Source organism: Sycon ciliatum, chromosome 11, assembly GCF_964019385.1.
Source record: "Sycon ciliatum chromosome 11, ocSycCili1.1, whole genome shotgun sequence".
Lineage (NCBI taxonomy): Eukaryota > Metazoa > Porifera > Calcarea > Leucosolenida > Sycettidae > Sycon > Sycon ciliatum.
This window is the reverse complement of record NC_088653.1, coordinates 22,900,054-22,918,150: the sequence shown is the minus strand read 5'-3', so window position 1 is coordinate 22,918,150 and position 18,097 is coordinate 22,900,054. Positions and strand designations below refer to the sequence as shown.

At 50.2% G+C, this 18,097-nt stretch overlaps 1 protein-coding gene and 1 long non-coding RNA gene across 3 annotated transcripts in view; both read right to left on the bottom strand.

The window, feature by feature from the left end:
- Nucleotides 1–4,377, bottom strand: part of LOC135827538 (uncharacterized) — a 41,640-nt gene extending 37,263 nt beyond the window's left edge. For both annotated transcript variants that reach the window (XM_065340017.1, XM_065340018.1), the window contains exons 1-3: nucleotides 3,654–4,377; nucleotides 1,727–1,831; nucleotides 77–997 (exon numbers count right to left, since the gene is read on the bottom strand). In XM_065340017.1, coding sequence (XP_065196089.1) covers nucleotides 77–997; nucleotides 1,727–1,831; nucleotides 3,654–3,773 — 1,146 coding nt within the window. In that variant the 5' untranslated portion in view covers nucleotides 3,774–4,377. The remainder of the gene's footprint in view (nucleotides 1–76; nucleotides 998–1,726; nucleotides 1,832–3,653) is intronic.
- A 5,820-nt stretch (nucleotides 4,378–10,197) lies between these two features.
- On the bottom strand, nucleotides 10,198–15,369 carry LOC135827508 (uncharacterized). The gene is made up of 2 exons (XR_010555471.1): nucleotides 15,290–15,369; nucleotides 10,198–11,142 (listed from the first exon to the last, which is right to left on the bottom strand). It is a non-coding gene; the product is annotated as an uncharacterized LOC135827508 (long non-coding RNA).
- Nucleotides 15,370–18,097: the final 2,728 nt, after the last annotated feature.

Here is an 18,097-nt window from a genome sequence, read left to right as displayed (position 1 = left end):
TCTGATGCCCCGCCGAGTGTCGTTATACGCAAAGTTGACTGCACGCTCGTCCGCATCCTGATTTGTGTTTGCCTACCTCAGACAACTGTTGCCACTGGAGCTGCTCCTGCTTTTCCCAGCGATTCACCAGAAACCTGGACGGCATCATGGTGGACTGGTGCGTCACTGAACCCCTGACGGGACCCGGCGCCGATCCTGACGCCGCCGCTGCGGACCGCGTGCCCCCCAGTGCGCTAGCAGCCGGCAGTACCGTGTTGCGATGGAAGCGCATCGGTGGTACGGCTGCCGCCGATGATGATGCTGGTAACGCCGTGCCAAACTCGTCCTCCTCTTCATCCTGCTCCAGCTCGGAGTTGGACGCGGACGGCTTTCGCATGCGCCGTGATCGCTCGGCAATGGGCGAGCGGGAGACTGGCGCCTGGCGTCTGGGGCTGACGGACCGCATCAGTGGCGAGCGACTAGGCGAGCTAGCTCGGCGCGCCGGCGAGACGACGCGTGACACGGCTTTGGTTTGTGCCGCGCCAGCCGACGGCGTCAAAACGTCCACGCTGTGCCGGTGGCCTGCTGCGGGCGCCTGCGAGACGGCGAACGATTGCTCGGGATCGTCCGGCAGCGTCATTGGAGCGTGAGCCGCGGGCGGTTCGGGGCGCGGCACCCGAGTGCTTAAAGCCTTGCGCGGCGAGCTGGGTCTGTCGACACCGGGCCGAATGACGCCGCTGGCCACCAGCGTCCCGCGCACGGAGCTGTACTCGTCCGCGGAGTGCTGCTGCATAGTCCCCGGTGAGCCCGTGGGTGCACGTGCCCTATCTCCCAGCGGCGACGGTGAGCAGGACGAAGGCGGAAAGGGCGACGGCGTGGAGGCTGCGGATGACGAGGGCACGCTGCTGGAGCCACTCGACCTAGCGCCTGTACCAGCAGCGGCAGCAACACCGCCACCATTGCCACTCCTGCCACCACAGACGTCGTCATCTCCGTATAGCGTAAACATGGCGATCAGCTGCCGGGATGCACAGCGCAACACACAGCGCATACGCGTATGCAAGCACATGCACACATAGACACACACGTGCACACACACACACAAGCACACACACACACACACACACACACACACGCGCACACAAACACGCACGCACACACACACGCACGCACACGCACACACGCAAGCACACACGTACACAAGAACAGTCTAAGACACAGACTTGGAGAATACGTAACATTTGAATGATAAAACACAAGACTGGTACAACATTATTTGCAGACGTCATCAATCAGCTTAATATGGTGTTCTGAGCCAGATTCTATTCTACTCACTGGTGTTTGCATGTGTGTGCTTGTGTGTGTGTGTGTGTGTGCTTGTGTGCTTGTGTGCTTGTGTGTGTGTGTGTGCGTGTGTGTGGTGTGTGTGTGTGTGTGTGGTGTGTGTGGTGTGTGTGTGTGTGTGTGTGTGTGTGTGTGGTGTGTGTGGTGTGTGTGTGTGTGTGTGGTGTGTGTGTGGTGTGTGTGTGTGTGTGTGTGTGTGCGTGTGTGTGTGTGTGTGTGTGTGTGTGTGTGCGTGTGTGTGCGTGCGTATGTGTGTATGTGCAAGCATGTATTCATGTGTCTGTGAGTGTATGTGTGTGTGTGTGCGCGCAAGCGTGTGTGTGTGTGTGTGTGTATGTGTGTGTGTGTGTGTGTATCATGCAAGAGGCGACGGTGTGCGTGTGTTTCTCTAGCAGTAGCGTACCACTTCCTTATCGTCCAGGACATCACTGATGATATCGTCCGGATCCACTACCGCATTATCGGCAGCGGTGTGCAGTGCAGTAATCTCCACAGCAACACCGTCACCCTGAGCAACACAAGAACAAAATGGAAATTGCACACGGCCAATGGGCAAATGCAGCATATACATGCAAGGAAAGTTTAAAAAACCCCGTAGACTGACGAGTGACAGTCAAATTGTATGGTTTATGTGCGTGTGTGTGTGTGTGTGTGTGTGTGCGTGTGTGTGTGTGTGTGAAACCGTTCCAATACTCGTGCGTGCCTGGAAAAATGGTCTCTATTACGTGAACGGTTGCTTTCCAAGGAACAAGTTCACCTGCCACCACACACATATGAGTATGGCATGCGTGGCAATTTTGTTTGTTGCGTGCAAACCCATGGCCCATGGCCGTGACCTCGTATGACATCACTTACTCTTCTACACACACACACACACACACACACACACACACACACACACACACGTACGCGCATACACACACACACACACATACGCACCCCCCCACACACACATACACGTACACACACAAACACGCGCACACACGCACATTCTTTCGCTGCCAAGACAGGAGTATTTTCCCAAACGTCTTGACAGAAAGCCTCGGAAAGAGTCCTGATTTTCTCTCCCAATCACAGCCTGTGTGAGTGGAGGTCAGAGGGATCACAGCCTGTGTGAGTGGAGGTCAGAGGGATCACAGAACTGTAGTGTGTTCTAAGAAAGTACAGTTTGCACGTCCGCGTTACCACCGCCTATACAATTGCATTGAGAAACACAACCAGCTGTAGGAAGTTTCGCTCGTGCCAGGCCACCACCATGCCTGTGATACCAGGGTGGCAGATGCAGCTCTGCGTGTTGCAGTGTAATATAATTATAACTCACTAACTGTACAAGACAACAACAGAGTGAACACTGCTGACTACTACACTGATGGCAACTGAAATCCGACCCCCTGGGCGATGCGTTCACAATCACATTCTAGCGATCTCTATAATTTTTCGTAGTTTTGCTATCTTGTATTGGGTCTTTGCGATGCGAGCGCACCGCTCAGGGGGTCGGATTTCAGTTGCCAGCACTGCGGACTAGTACAGTAGTAGTAGTAAGTCAGGCGTCCACATCAAGAGTGACCACGGAATGCAAGTTCGTTGCTGCAGTCCGCTGTTACTAGTGACAGTGCATGTAGTGTTACTCGCCAACGTAGCAGGAACGGAGAACAAAAAGCCCAGGCATATTCGGCGACCTTCGAGTCCGAGCTTCACTACGAAGTTTTCCGCGAACAATATTCAGAGCGACGTCGCCGGTACATAACAAAGCCGTGATTCCCATCGCATCATCATGTAGATCCACCACGACACTTTTTGTTGTTGTAGAAAGTATCGACATGATGCATATGCAATCTCCAGTGCACACGCGGCGCTTGAAAACAACATGATCTGAAGCGACGTCGCGACACGACTCTGCGCTTCAACTGGGAATTTTGCCACGCATTTATCGAGATGTTCATTCATTTACGCGGCGCTGAGCCTAATGCGGAAAACGGGGAGACATGACTGGACAACAAAAAAAAGTCGCTGCCTGGCCAGGAAGAAGTTGAGCCTAGCGGTAGGCGAGCCCAAATGCAAATCATATCCTACGAGTGGCACATCAGCGAGCAGAATGCCTCAAGAAACACACACACACACACACACACACACACACACCAAATGTTCCTCCATGACACCACTGGCAATGCAGCAGTACCAAGTCAGTGGACACCAAGTCCAAAAGGAACTGCGAGCTTCACCACCGTCAAAATACACACAATAGTTCGCTGGGGAGATTTTGCAGCGACAGCAATGTTCTGGTACGACTATCAGCGGAATAGTACAGCACAACGCTAACAGCACGGTACCTTTCCCGTGGCTTTCTTGTAGCGATGCGCTGCTTTGTCGAACAGCGCGCGCACCTCATCCTCGCCATTCCCACACGGCACGACCACCGTTGTTTCATCAAACGCCACTTTCACCTTCATGGTGATGCTGATCCCGCCGCTGCTGCTGCTGCTGCTATCTAGCGAGCACTTCGCTCCGGAATTACACGCTCATCCCAACAGCAGTTGCGCACGGAGCCTCCAAGGGCACGGGTGGTAGCGACGGACCAGTGCAGTGCAGCGCACGCTATCTGGATCGGTGCAAACTAAAATACAGCTGTGTTCCAATCGCAGCCGCCGCACCACCTCAATACGCACACACACACACAGATTCCAGCGTCACAAAATTTAACCTGCAGCAGCAGCAGCAACTAGAGACTAGAGTGGGACTGTACAGGATCCTTTCTCGTGTGCAGTGAGCTTCGCCGACACACCAACAACCTAGCGTGGCTGTCTCGATCGATAGCAGTCGTTCCTGACACGCTGCGCTACTGCAGTAGCAGTAGGAGTACAGCTAGCCTCTACTGTCTCTAGCGCCGTAGAAAGCAGTAGCGATCACACCACGAACCCTGTACAAACCTCAGTTATCTACACGTACACCAGGGCCACGGCGAAGAAGACTCCTATTTTTGCGCCGGCTTTCTCAATCACACATACAACCCACGCTAGCTCTTAGAGTTAGATAGAGGATAAGTGCCCTGGCCTATATTATAGGTGGTAATGTACCGCTAGCGAATAATATATTATTATGTGCCAGCTCTCGATACGAGAGTCTGAGACAACCCTCTGCACTGTGAGTGCACAGACTGCAGTTTCGCTTGTAATATTCATGATATTGATGTGTCGTGAATGCCACACGGCGGCGTCAACTAGGCCCAGTCACAGTGCAGTCTAGCCTCTAGGGTCCACTCTCGCCTTTCCTCCGGACATTCGTTCGCAGTGGCCGTGGCTGCATGCACCGATCCGACGCAGATGTGATACTGATAACGATACTACAATCATACACGCACACGTACAGACAGTCAGTCGTAGATCTACACTCAAATCATTGGATCGAGCGGACCGGACAGCACACGAGTGCGTATCGCGCATCCCAAATAAAACGAAAAATAATAATGGTACACGTACACTGCCTGTACAGGGCCTACATACAGCCTTACAGTTACAGGGATGAGATTTCCGCTAGCGCGCGAAGGGCCGAAGCCAAGGCTCCCACTGTTTCAGCGTCAGACGAATCTGTACGTAGCTGTAATTATTAATGTCGAATGACATAATGTAAGTATGTACAAATTTTCGTTTGAAACAAACTAAAGTTTTTTGTATGAACGTTTTACTTTCGGGGTGACAGCAGACCTAGACCTAGACCTAGACCTAGACCTAGACCTAGACGGTAGACCTAGACCTAGACCTAGACCAAAAACGAAATTTAGTACGTAACATGCTTGCTTTTGGAGTGATCTGACGAAAGATTTCGTGAACGACATTAATCATACAATACCATTAACAACATGTACTTGAAAACACCGCCATTCCGGCAACAGGCTCTCGATCTCAGCTGCACCAAATAAAAATTACTTCGCCAATATTTCGCCCATTCGCGGCATATTGGGCATCATCAGGGCATTGAGTACCCTACGTACGTGGCATTTTTTTGTTACGTACATGTACAGTAGGCCTTTGCGGATAATGCCGGCAGAAAAATTGGCAGAATTCGGTACTTTTTCTGGTAAGTTTCATGCATGTTTGGTATGTGGATAAAGAAATGGAGCAGAATTCGAGGAATTGCCCGCCATAAGGTTTGTATGGTTCTGCCAATTTCGGTGCAAAAAAAGCAGAATCTGCCACCTTTTCGAGCATTATCCGCCAAGGCCTAATGACAGTACGTAACAAAAATATGTGCATGTGCATGCAATCCAGGAATGCACTGACAGTCTTCGCACTTCCACAGCCAAGCTCTAGCGCCTGTTTTTACGTGCAGCCACGGACTCGGCACGGAGTGACAAAAAGTCATGCACAGACTCAGTGATTTCCAGATTTGTGCCTTCACTTGCGCGCGCTGGCATTTTTGGCTGCTTTTCGGACGTTTCCTTTTTCGGACCGGTTTTCGGAAGAGCCTTCAAAAATCGGACGCTGTCCGTAAAATCGGACGGTTGCGGCACCACGGCATGCACATGATGATGCGGCATGCGCACGCAGACTTGCAGGCACCCGGATTCAATACTGGACAATTTTATTTTGTATTACGACCACGTCCCTTTGCACGATGTTGTTGCCTGGTGCTCCTTGCAACTACTGAGTACTGTAATTACTTGGACGCTAACCTGCCTGTGACCCATGGCGTCCGACGAGCAGAAGTTGCCAGCTTCTGTCCGAACTGCCCGTGATTTGCTGGCTAAGGCAGTTGAGAAGGCTGGTATTCAGATTAGCGGTGGACTTGCCAGCGATGCCAAAATCCCATTGAAAGACATTTTTGTCAACTTGACGTTGCTGACAAAGGACGAACTTTCCAAACTTTTCAGTAAGTCATCGTCCTTTTCGTCTGCTTCTGAACGAATACGCCAGTTGGAATTGTTCTCAGAGGCTCAGTCACAAAGGGTCGCTACGGCCGAGCGTGGCATTGAACTGGAAGATATTTTCTCCGCTACCAGCGAGCGGTCTTGCAATCAGGGGGCCGCGCCGCGCCCGGGCTGTGACCATGAGGTAGCTGATTCTGGTTTAGTGGAGCCGCGTGCCAAGAAACCAGTGGAAGAGAACATGAAGAATGTACTAGCGTTTGGTAGCGCTGGCTGTGGCAAATCCACGATCTTTCTGATCATGCTGGAATACCTCTGGTCTAAAGGTGAGCTGTGGCGTGGAAAGTTTGATCTGGTATTGGCAGTGGAATTACGGCGTGCCGAGGTGCAAGCTGCTACGAGCTTGTGCGACTTGCTGGCACGTCGATTCTCCAGTCTGGATGTGGAGACAGATGAGCTGCTGGAGATGTCCCGGTTCTTTCGCAGCAACCAGTCCCGTCTTTGCATTGTGCTAGACGGGCTGGATGAGTGCAAGTTGGACAACTGCAGTGAATACATGCGTGATCTACTGTTGAGAAGGCGTAGTGGTGATATGCATGTGGTGGTGACGTCTCGACCATGTACTGATGCTCATACCCTGTCGCAATGTGGAGAGTATCAACAGCAAGTGGAGGTGGTTGGATTCTCACCAGACAACGTTGCAACGTATGTGAGGAAAGTGGTGGGCGGTGTGAAAGGCGAGGCTATGCTGGAGCAGCTCCGCTCACAAGAGGGCACAATGTCGCTAATGGGTACACCTCTGTTTGCTGCGCTGGCTTGTGAATTGTTCATGGACGACAGAGACGGTAGTAAATTGCCGGAATCTAGTACAGGACTGTACGAGTCGCTTGTTCGCCGTGTCACGGAACGACGTGCGGGCAAACGCTACAAGACGCTTTCCGCCATCAAGACGGACGAGGTAGAAGACTTAGTGCTGAAGGAGCTATCTGGTTTTGCACTATCTATGCTAGCTCAGCAAAAGATGGTGTTCAACGAGGAGGATGTCATTTCGGCACAACTCAGCGCGCCTGCAATTGAGTTAGGATTGCTGATGGCTTACAAGAGCACCAGTTCAACAGAAGACCGGCAATATCGATTTGCTCACTTGTCCATTCAGGAGTTCTTGGCGGCCTGGTACGTGTCTAGCGAGATGCTGAACGACGAGAACAACGCTGCGTGGCTGGTGAGGAGAGTTGGCCACTACAGCGGTCACATGACCATGTTCTGGCGTTTCCTGATCGCGCTCACACCGCCAAAGCCCGCAGTCGCCATCATGGAGCATCTGTGGCGGATTATCTGCGACGGCGACCGTACACAACGTGCATGCAGCCAGACTGATACACGCCTGCTCGACGACATTGTGAGCTGTTCTCAGCCAACCAAGCAAAGCAACGACGTGGACCGTATCCATGCGGTGCTGAAATCGGCGCTGTCAGTTGAAAAGATGAAAGAGCTCGCCGATCAGCTGCTGGTCGGCACTGCCGGGCAAGGATGTGGTCGTCAGCGTGTCGACAATGCTCTGCCGCGAGGCAGGGAGTTGACGGACGACTTGTACCTGGATACTCTTGTAAGCGTATGGAAGAACGAGGCAGCGGAGACGAGTGCAGAGGTGTTCCTGTCGGCTGTACGTAAAGTGGATCCCGCGACCGCATCGCATTGTGAGCAGCATGCGATGACAAGCGCAACATGGGAGATATCGACACCATCGTCACCTGGAGCTGCTCCGGCTGCTACTACTGCTTCTATACGGCCTCCTGCGGTTGACCAGGAAGAACGTCGTTGCCTAGCTGATTTGTTAGTAGCTTATCTAGAGCACTGCCAGTATCAAGGTACGTCATCTTGTAATGGCCATTGTTCATTCTTCTCTCAGGTCTTTTCTCTGAATTTTAGTGGTGTGAGCCTCAGCCTGTTAGATTGCACTGCCATTGCTCATTTCCTCACAACCCATTCTTGTGTGGACGTGCAGGAAGTGCGCCTTGATTGGTGTTTCTTATCCAGTACTGCTATGCGCTGCATTCTTAATGGCTTGGCACACTACACACATGTACGTGTGCTCTCTTTGATTTGGAATCACTGTACCGATGGTAATGTCTTTTCATCAGCCATTTTTTCCGCATCGTCCAGCCTGGAGGAAGTGCATTTAGATGAGAATAAAGTCGGCATTGACGGCTTTGCTTTGATCTGCCGAGCGCTGAGTTCATGTAGGAAATTGCGGAATGTTTCACTTCCCTGGTTATGCAGTGAGAAGGGTGCTGATGTGCCGCTCACGACCATTCTGGAAATTCTCCATTCCAACAGGAACCTGGAAGTACTGGATGTCCTAGGATATACCTTCACGTATGGTCCTAAATCGGAGGACCGACGTGTACTAGCCCAGTTCGTACAGGCTGTTCGCCAGTGTAGCAAGCTTAGTCAGCTCAACTGTTCTTCAAAGTATTGGTATAACAGCAGGTTGCTGTCCGTGCTACAGCCGCTGGTAGATGATCCTGAATGTGCTCTCCTGCGTATTAGGCTCTGATTGTTACTATGACACTGTACAGTTGCCATGGTTATAGCCAGCACCAGCCCTTGCACAGATTCTCTTTGGCGGTGAGCACTGTGTTCTATTCTTGTACAAAACTTGATTTTTCAGCCGCTACAGTTAACTACTTGCCTATAACGGGGCAGTGCAAAGCCCATTTTCCTCTTGCCCAGGCCAAACACTGAGTTGACCGTATGAACTTTCCTTGCCAGTGGTGCATGTCTATATAGCAGATAAATTTCGAACACTTTTCAATCTTTTCTCAATTCTTGAGCGCTGCCATGCTGATAACACTGCTTGCAGTACAAAAATATTATTTTGAGTGTCTTGTACTGACACGATGTTTTCCCTCCATTTCCTTGTCTCTTCTGTGTTTCCTGAATTACACTGACAGTTGACTGTGTGCAGTCCACCGGTATGCAGACTGTATGTTTGTTTGTGAAGAACACGTGGAGTGATTCACATGAATGTCAATCACTGGCATTGTGCATGGGTTAACATTGTGTGTGGTATGACGGAGAAAGGTTTTTACCTGGCTCTTGTTATACCGGCACAGCACACACTTATGATGCAGGTGTGTATGTGTGTGTGTGTGGGGGGGGGGGGGGGGGTGTCCGAGTGAACTGGCTAATGATTGTGTTCGACTTCACAGACGTGCTCTGACAGATTGTGAGACGAGGGGGGGGGGGGAGGGAAGGGGGAAGAGCTAGGGGCCAGCAACAAGGGTGTGTGGTGTGTGTGTGGGGGGGGGGGGGCGTGTTTGTGTGTATGTGTGTGTACGTGTGTGTGTATGTGTTCTAGAGAGAGGAGAGAGAGGGTGATCACCTACTGGTGTACAACACAGGACAGTCACTGTGTGTTGGAAAATGAAATCAGAAAATGAGAAATGAACTTATAGCAACTCGGACTGGTACAATGGTTTATAACCAAGGACCTACGACCACTCCGCACATTCATGTACACACACCCACACACATACACACACACACACACACACACATACACACACACACACATGTACTCACGCACACACACACGCACACACACACGCACACACACACACATTCATGTACACCCACACACATACACACACACACACACACACACACACATACACACACATACACACACACACTTACACACACACACACATGTACTCACGCACACACACACACGCACACACACACGCACACACACACACATTCATGTACACACACACCCACACACATACACACACACACACACACACACACACATACACACACATACACACACACACTTACACACACACACACATGTACTCACGCACACACACACGCACACACACGAGCACACACACACACGCGCACACACACACACACACACACACACACACACACGTACACACACACATACACACACACACACACACACACACACACACACACACACACACAGCAAATTCACAGAGCACTCAGCAGGGTTGAAGATCTTCTCACTTGTAGCCATGACACAACAGTCAGTGTTTGTATAAACCCTGCATTACTTTAGCAACAAAAATAAAACAGCAGACACTGAAAAACTATAAAAAACAACTGAGTCACTGACATGCCATACACTGCATAATAGCAGCAGCAGTTGTTGTAAATGACAAAGAGAGCACTGTTTACTAGTAACAATATATGTAGTGTTTGCAAGTGTACTGAAATTCACATGACCCATTCTAATCAGCCTGCACATAAAATGATCTACACTAGAATCTCCAAACATAACTATAGTCTGACCCAGCAGCTACATACCAGCATACATATACACTATACACTCAGTGCAGATATGAACGTAATGGAAACACACACACACTTGACCACGGCACACAACACACCACAACAACAGATAAACAAGAACTAAATTGACCTCACACGCATACACACACACACACACACAAAAACACACACACACACACACACACACAAACACGTGCAAACACACACACACACACACACACACACACACACACACACACACACACACACACATACACACACAAGCACATAAACACACTCAAACGCACACAAACAAACACACACACACACACACACGTGACAGGCAGAATACTTGTCTGGGAATGTCCACTACTGAAGTTGACATTAATGAGTGTATATGGGCTGTATGACTAACAAAATAGCAACATGAAAGACACTGACAAACATAGCGGAATACAGAATCATCTCAACACTAGAACAACACCATCATCAAGTCAGGTTTAGCACCTCAGAGTGACACGTTAGCGCATTGCGCCTGGCAGACATTAGCGCTTGATGTAGCGGATACGCAACACCAGTATCAGAAGTCCGGAAATGAAGAAGGCGAAGAACAATGCCAGCAAGATTCCAAAGTCAAAGCAGATCTGATCCAAGCCCTGCACAAACATCAACCATAACATCGTATGACGTCATAATTATTCATAAGTCTCTTATTGTCACACCACAGGTCACGCTTGTTAGGTTTTCTAGCACTTGCACCTTTGTGTCATTATTTCTATGTGTATAGGTCACACATTTTTGCTGTTAGTTTTAGCAATCTTCTTCTTTTCTTTCTTCTTTTTTATTTTTCTTCTTCTTTGTGCTGTTTTATCACTTCCTTACTGCACTTAATCCACTGTTCTTGTTCCTTTCCCTTTGTCTGTATTTCACCTGACGAGAAGGCTTGAAAGTATACTTGTGAAACCGAAAACGGTCAAGATGTTCGTAAAGAGCCTGAAGTGTGTCCTGTTTTTCTTTTGTTTCACTGTAATTGTGATATACAGTCGTCCCTCTCTAATCCGGCACTTGTTTATCCGGAACCCTTGCCAACCGGCGCATTTTCTGACGAAACCGATTTTTTTCGTTCAATTCCTACATCTTAATCCGGCAATTGAATTCCGCCTCCGGCAGTGACTTTTTGAAACGAATCGCTCAAACTGCACGTAGTTTGATTTCATAATCCGGCAGTCGTAAATCGCGTACCGTACAGGTGCACTCCTTGCCAGGCCAGGCTAGTCCAGTCTGGTCAATGTTGTCCAGGAGACAACGGCAGACAACCATACTTTCTTATTAGCAAGGAGTAGTGTCCTGCCAATTTTCAGGTGTGTGTTTGTGTGCGTGTGTGTGCAAGAGTACATGTGAACATGTTCTCTGTTTTACTTTATCACTTTATCACTGTGTATATTCCCGGAGAACAAATGAGAATATAAAGCCGTGCACCAAATACTTGGGTCGACACGGAAAAACCCTGCGTTTTGACGTACATATGATACATGCATGCAATTGGGTAGGGCCGGGTCAGAGGGCAGGATTTCTTAATCCAGCACCCTCGTTAATCCAGCAGAAAACGCCGTAGCAAAAGGTGCCGGATTAGAGAGGGACGACTGTACTATCCTTTTAGAGGTTTCCACGAATGAAGTCATAATGGTGAATCTGCGTAATTCCACAGCCGCTTACGGACGCTAAATGTGTCTTTGCAAAGGTTGTTTGTCGTCTCTGAGACAAACATTGTTCTTTTCGTTCTCAGACCCCCCTCCACACACCGTCGGTAATGAACACAGCTTGCTAATGTGTATGCCGAATATGGCATGCATGTACATGTAGTATAGAGGTGAACTGCTTATGGTCACTGTGTACATATATAGAGAGTGAGTGGCTAGTGCACTACTAGTTTTTTTATTTTTTATTTTATTTACTTGAAAAAGCACATAACCACCAGGAAAGCTGACAAAGAAAAAAGAGTAAGAAAAGACAGATAAAAAGAGAGCTGAGAGAGAGAGAGAGTTGGGGTACGGTTAGGGGAGGACTAGACATTGAATGGTGGTCGCCACAGTCACAGATAGTAGCAGTGCTGGTGAGGCTACAGGCACTCCACTGACCATTAGGTCTCAGTATCGCCATGCCGGTAACGCACCAAGAGACAAAAACGGAAGAAAATCTGAAGCGCAATACATGAATGGTAATTACAATATAGGTAATAGGGAGAGTGGTGACCAAGAGAGGACAGTATAGACCGTTAGTATGGGGTGCTTCAATGCACATCCCCAAACCGAGAGGTGCGATCTGGAAAGAACAGTGAGACGATCAACATGATGGGCTTCAAAGCACGTCCCAAGACCATGGCTGGTCTGAAATGTGTTTGTTGACACCTTTTTTAAAAGCTGTGAGTGGAGAGTGATTGGCCAGACGGGGAAAGACGTCCTCGGGGAGGCTGTTCCACAATTCAAGGAAACAGTACGGGAAGGAACGTCGAAGGTAATCGGGACTGGTGCCGGGGGTGGTGTTTAAGAGCTGTTCCCGGTGCTGGTGCTGAGCATAATGCTGCTGGCGGGTTCGAACAGTATCGGCCCGTGGTTTTGGGGGAGGGCGCATGCGTGTCAGACGGGGTGGGCCCTTGCAGTTAACTACCTTGTAGAGATAGGACAGCCCTGCGACCGTCCGTCTGGCCCGCAGACTCTGGAGGACGGTGGTGGGTCCAATCATCTGCATGGCCTTGCGCTGTGCTGTGTCCAACTTCCCAAGGTGGGTCTGGGCAGCACCAAGCCAGGCTAGTGGGGCATACTCAAGTATGGGCCTTACAAAGCCCTTATAGACGGTTAGGCGTCCAGCAGCATCCAGGATGGGGGCTGCCTTCCGCATGAAATGGAGGCGTTGATGTGCGCGCACAGAAAGCTGGTGGAGGTGGGCGCTGAAGTTGAGCTTCTCGTCGAATACCACCCCAAGGAGCTTCAACTGGCTGCTGACAGGAACAGGGGTGCCAAGGAATTGGACAGGGGGGAAGTCTAGAGGGGCCAGCTTCCTGGTCACGGACATCAGCTGTGACTTAGAGGGCTCAAAGGTAACCCTCCAAGTACTTCCCCAGGCTTCCAGCTGGTTTACGGCTGTCTGAAGTGCAGCTGCGGCGGCCTCTGTGGTCTGTCCAGGCATGACAGACGTGTATAACGTAGTATCATCAGCATACACGGCGATGGAGACGCTGGCAGGTAGCTGATCTTCGGCGTCGTTTATGTATACTAGAAACAATGTGGGCCCTAGGATGCTGCCCTGAGGGACGCCTTACCGGATGGTAGAGGGGGTAGAGGTCTGTCCCCAACAACAGCTTGCAGCTTCCGGTTCTGGAGGTACGATGTTAACCAGGCCAGCAGTTGCCCACCAATGCCATAGCCTCGGAGCTTGCTGAGGAGCCCAGGGTGTGAAACCCGGTCAAACGCGCCTGCTATGTCTATGGCGAGGGCCTGAATGGTTCCGCCCCTTACTGGTGGTTAAAGCCCCTTCATGCTGGAGTGACGTTAGTAGGTCAGCTGTGCCGATTGATTTCCGAAAGCCAAACTGGTTGGCAGACAGGAGGGTATTGCTGTTGAGATGGTTGATGAGCTGCTGGTTGACTATTCTTTCCATCACCTTGGATACTACACAGAGCAAGGAGACTGGTCGATAATTACGGACATCGCCCTTGGCCTTGCGCTTGTGGATGGGAACCACATTGGCTACCTTCCAGGCTGTAGGCTGGTAACCATGGGAGAGACAAGACGAGAACAGCTGCGACAACGGCTTTGAGAGCTCAGACGCACACTCCTTTAGAACGCGGCAGGAAATGGAGTCTGGCCCGGACGCTTTGGATACTTCAAGACACCGGAGCTGCTTGAGCACTGCTGATTCCCGGAAACGGATTTGACTCAGGATGGCGTCAGTGCGTGGTGGGAAAGGCGGGGAGTGTGTCTTCAGTGAGATCATTTGGGATGCTGCACTTCTCTGCGAAGAATGATGCGAAACAGTCAGCCTTGGAGGAGGCCGTGGTACATTGCTGACCATCGGCCCCCTTTAGGACAGGAATATCAGATGTGCGGGATAGACCTCCTGCACGCTTCATGTTTGACCACCATGCTTTGTCACGTAGGTTTCCATTCGACAGCTTGTTCCGCAATGAAGATACATGAGCCTGCTGCGCTGCATGGAGCACAGTGGCAACTCTCAGGCTGGTTGCAGTGTAGGTATCAGACAATTGCAGATCAGTTGGGTGTGCACGGGTGTGTCGCCAAGCACGGTTTCTTGCAGACACAGCTGTACTACATTCAGGAGTCCACCAAACAGGGTCACACGTTCTGACTGACAGATGCTTCGATGGGATGAAGCGATCCATGCCCTCCTGGATGCGGGAAGTAAGTTGTACGCATGCGTGTTCTGGGTGGTGGCTAAGAATGTGCTGCCAGTCTGTCTGACGAATAAAATGACGCATGCGGCCCCAGTCAGCCTGGTTGTAGCGCCAGACGCGGCGTCGAGACACGGGCTCAGTACGGAGCGTGACTGGGCTGAACTCAGCAAGAATCACACAGTGGTCTGACTTGCCCAGGGGTGGAAATGCCTGTACTGTGACGGGGTGTGGCAAGTTTGACAGGATGAGGTCAAGAGTGTTCTTTCCTCTTGTTGGCTGATCAACATGTTGGATCAGTCCGTGCGTCGCACATATTTCTTCCAGGCGTTGCCCAGCAGTGGTGTATCATATAGCACTGCACATGTACTGTGTATGGTGTTTTGCTTGCATACCTGTCCTAGAGATAACTGCTTCAGAACTGCATCACCATTCTCAAAGCAGAAAGCTGTGGCGTTGCCGCAGGAACCTGCTCAAACACAAACAAATGACAAGCAGAGAGTAAAAAGTGTTCATAAGTTTGATAAAGTTGAAAGTGTGAGTGTATTGTTTTTTATGAACACATCACTGCTGAGATGTACATGTAGAGGAAAAGATAAAACAAGACACAGGAGATGTAGGGACCAAGTGTCAATGTCTTGGAAGAATCTTTTAAACAGGCCAGAGGTCTCGAGGTTAGCGTTGAAATCAGGGATCGATAATATACCTAGGTGTGCGTGTTTGCATGTCTGTGTGTGTGATGTGTGTGTGGTGTGTATGTGTGTGTGTGTGTGTGTGTGTGTGTGTGTGTGTGTGTGTGTGTGTGTGTGTGTGTATGTGTGTGTGTGTTTGTGTGTGTGTGTGTGTGTGTGTGTGTGTGTGTGTGTGATGTGTGTGCAGGGGCGTCGCACACGGTACGGTCACTACGGTAATTGACCGTACCACTTTTTGCCCCAGGTACCCCGTGAATCAATAAAATACACTGATCTGGGATCTAAATTTCCAAAATTTTCGGCTCTTCCACCACTCCCCCACGAGTAAATTGTAGTTCGGATGGCTGACCGTACCACACTAAAATACCTTCCGTCGCCCCTGGTGTGTGGTGTTTGTGTGTGTATGTGTGTGTGTGTGTGTGTGTGTGTGTGTGTGTGTGTGTGTGTGTCCCATATGGTGCAGTGGTATGTGCAGCGATTTCCAATCGAGAGGTGGCGGGTTTGATTCCCGACGATTATAGTCACACACGTCTTTCTTCTGTTTCTCAGACTTCTCCTGACTTTTCTTTAATTCTCATGGGTGGTTACCAACAGCCAGTGCATGCCGGAGTATGTGGTGTGATGTGTGCGCCGAAAAAAAGGAATAAAGACCAAAAAAGTAGGGATTCACTGGCCAGAAAAAGCCACTTCATAGCTGTGTGGTGTAGACCAGGCTGAATAGTGGCGGTCAATTCTTCAGCCTTGCAAGTTGTTGAATGGTGCAATCCCAGCACAAGCTGCTATGGCTTCTGCTGTAGCATACCTATCATCGCCTTCGGCGATGGGCGTCCAATGGTCCAATGGTGTGTGTGTGTGTGTGTGTGTGTGTGTGTGTGTGTGTGTGTGTGTGTGTGTGTGTGTGTGTGTGTGTGTGTGTGTGTGTGTGTGTGGTGTGTGGTGTGTGTGTGTGTGTGTGTGTGTGTGTGTGTGTGTGTGTGTGTGTGTGTGGTGTGTGTGTGTGTGTGTGTGTGTGTGTGGTGTGTGTGTGTGTGTGTGTGTGTGTGTGTGTGTGTGTGTGTGTGTGTATGTGTATGTGTATGTGTGTGTGTGTGTATGTGTGTGTGTGTGTATGTGTATGTGTGTGTATGTGTGTGTGTGTGTGTGTGTGTAAGTGCCTTCTGACTGCTGGTTTGATGCTGCCCAGGATCGCTCTGCCTGGAGGCAGATTGCTCATCGTCGTCCTCCCGCCCGTGCTCCTCCTGATCCTGACTCTGGCTTCCGCTGCGCATGTGGAAAGGTCTGCCGTCGTCCCGGGGACCTCAAGCGCCACGCTCCGTACTGCAAAGCTATAGCGGATAGTCCCTTCGCTATCATTGCCATCGGCAATGGGCACGTTCAAGGTTCAAGATGGTGTAAGGACACATTTTACTCCGATCTTCAGGCTGTCCTACGTGCTGGCCCAGGATCTGACAAGTACTGGTACTGGGTGACTTCATCGCTCGTGTTGGATCTTGCACTGGTGAGGGAGACGAGTGGAGTGCTGTACGATGGTCACATGAACTTGGTATTTGTAACGAAGCTGGGAAGGAATTATTGTCATTCCTCAACATCAATAATGCCACCATCAGTAATACCTGGCTTCCCAAGAAGCCGATTTACAAGCAGTCATGGCAACACCCAGGGACCAAGATTTGGCACTCGATCGACTTCATCATGGTTCACCAACGTGACCGTAAAATGTGTACAGACTGCCGAATCGTTTGTCATGCAGATTGTGGCTCTGACCACCGGTTGGTTTGTCTCACCCTGAGACTCCACCAGCTGAAACTACACCGCCGGCCCAGGGCACCCAGACGTACACGTTTCAATGTGGGAATGCTGAAACCATCGCCTGCTGGTGTAGTATCCCTGCCCGACCAATACGAAGTAATACGGAAGCAATACGGAGCGACCTTATGTATTAATTTTAGTGTATCTTCGCATATAAGCGTACGGCGTTTGCTGCATAAATACAGCTGCGCTTTTTCTGTTTTAATTAGATTAGATTAGATTGGATAGCAATGAAAGCTAACTCGAAGAAGAAGGATTCAACCTCTAGGTGAGCACCGGAGAGAAAGTTATTTATTTTGCCGCTTCTTCTTTCACTAACGATTAAATCTCAGGTGTGTACCTGAAAGAAGTAGAATAAAAGTAATTCTTGTTGATTTCACCGCGCCTACCACTCGGCTACCCACTACATTGGTGGCAGCGGTGTAGTTTAAAAAAACAAACAACGTGATTCGACCCCAGACCCCATGGCTCAACCCGCTACAGCTCCGTGCGACGAATCAAGATGAGAATCATGTTTCTTGCCTTCCTGGGCTTGACCCGGCTTATTGGCCTGCAGCAGAGTCAGGGTGCTAGTGTGGATCACCCTTCTCTCCGCACGGCACTCACTGGAGACTCCGATGGCGATTCCAAGCGACCCGCTACCTACATGTATACTACCGGTGGTGATGGCGAAGCTGATGAGGACGACGACATGCAGGCTGC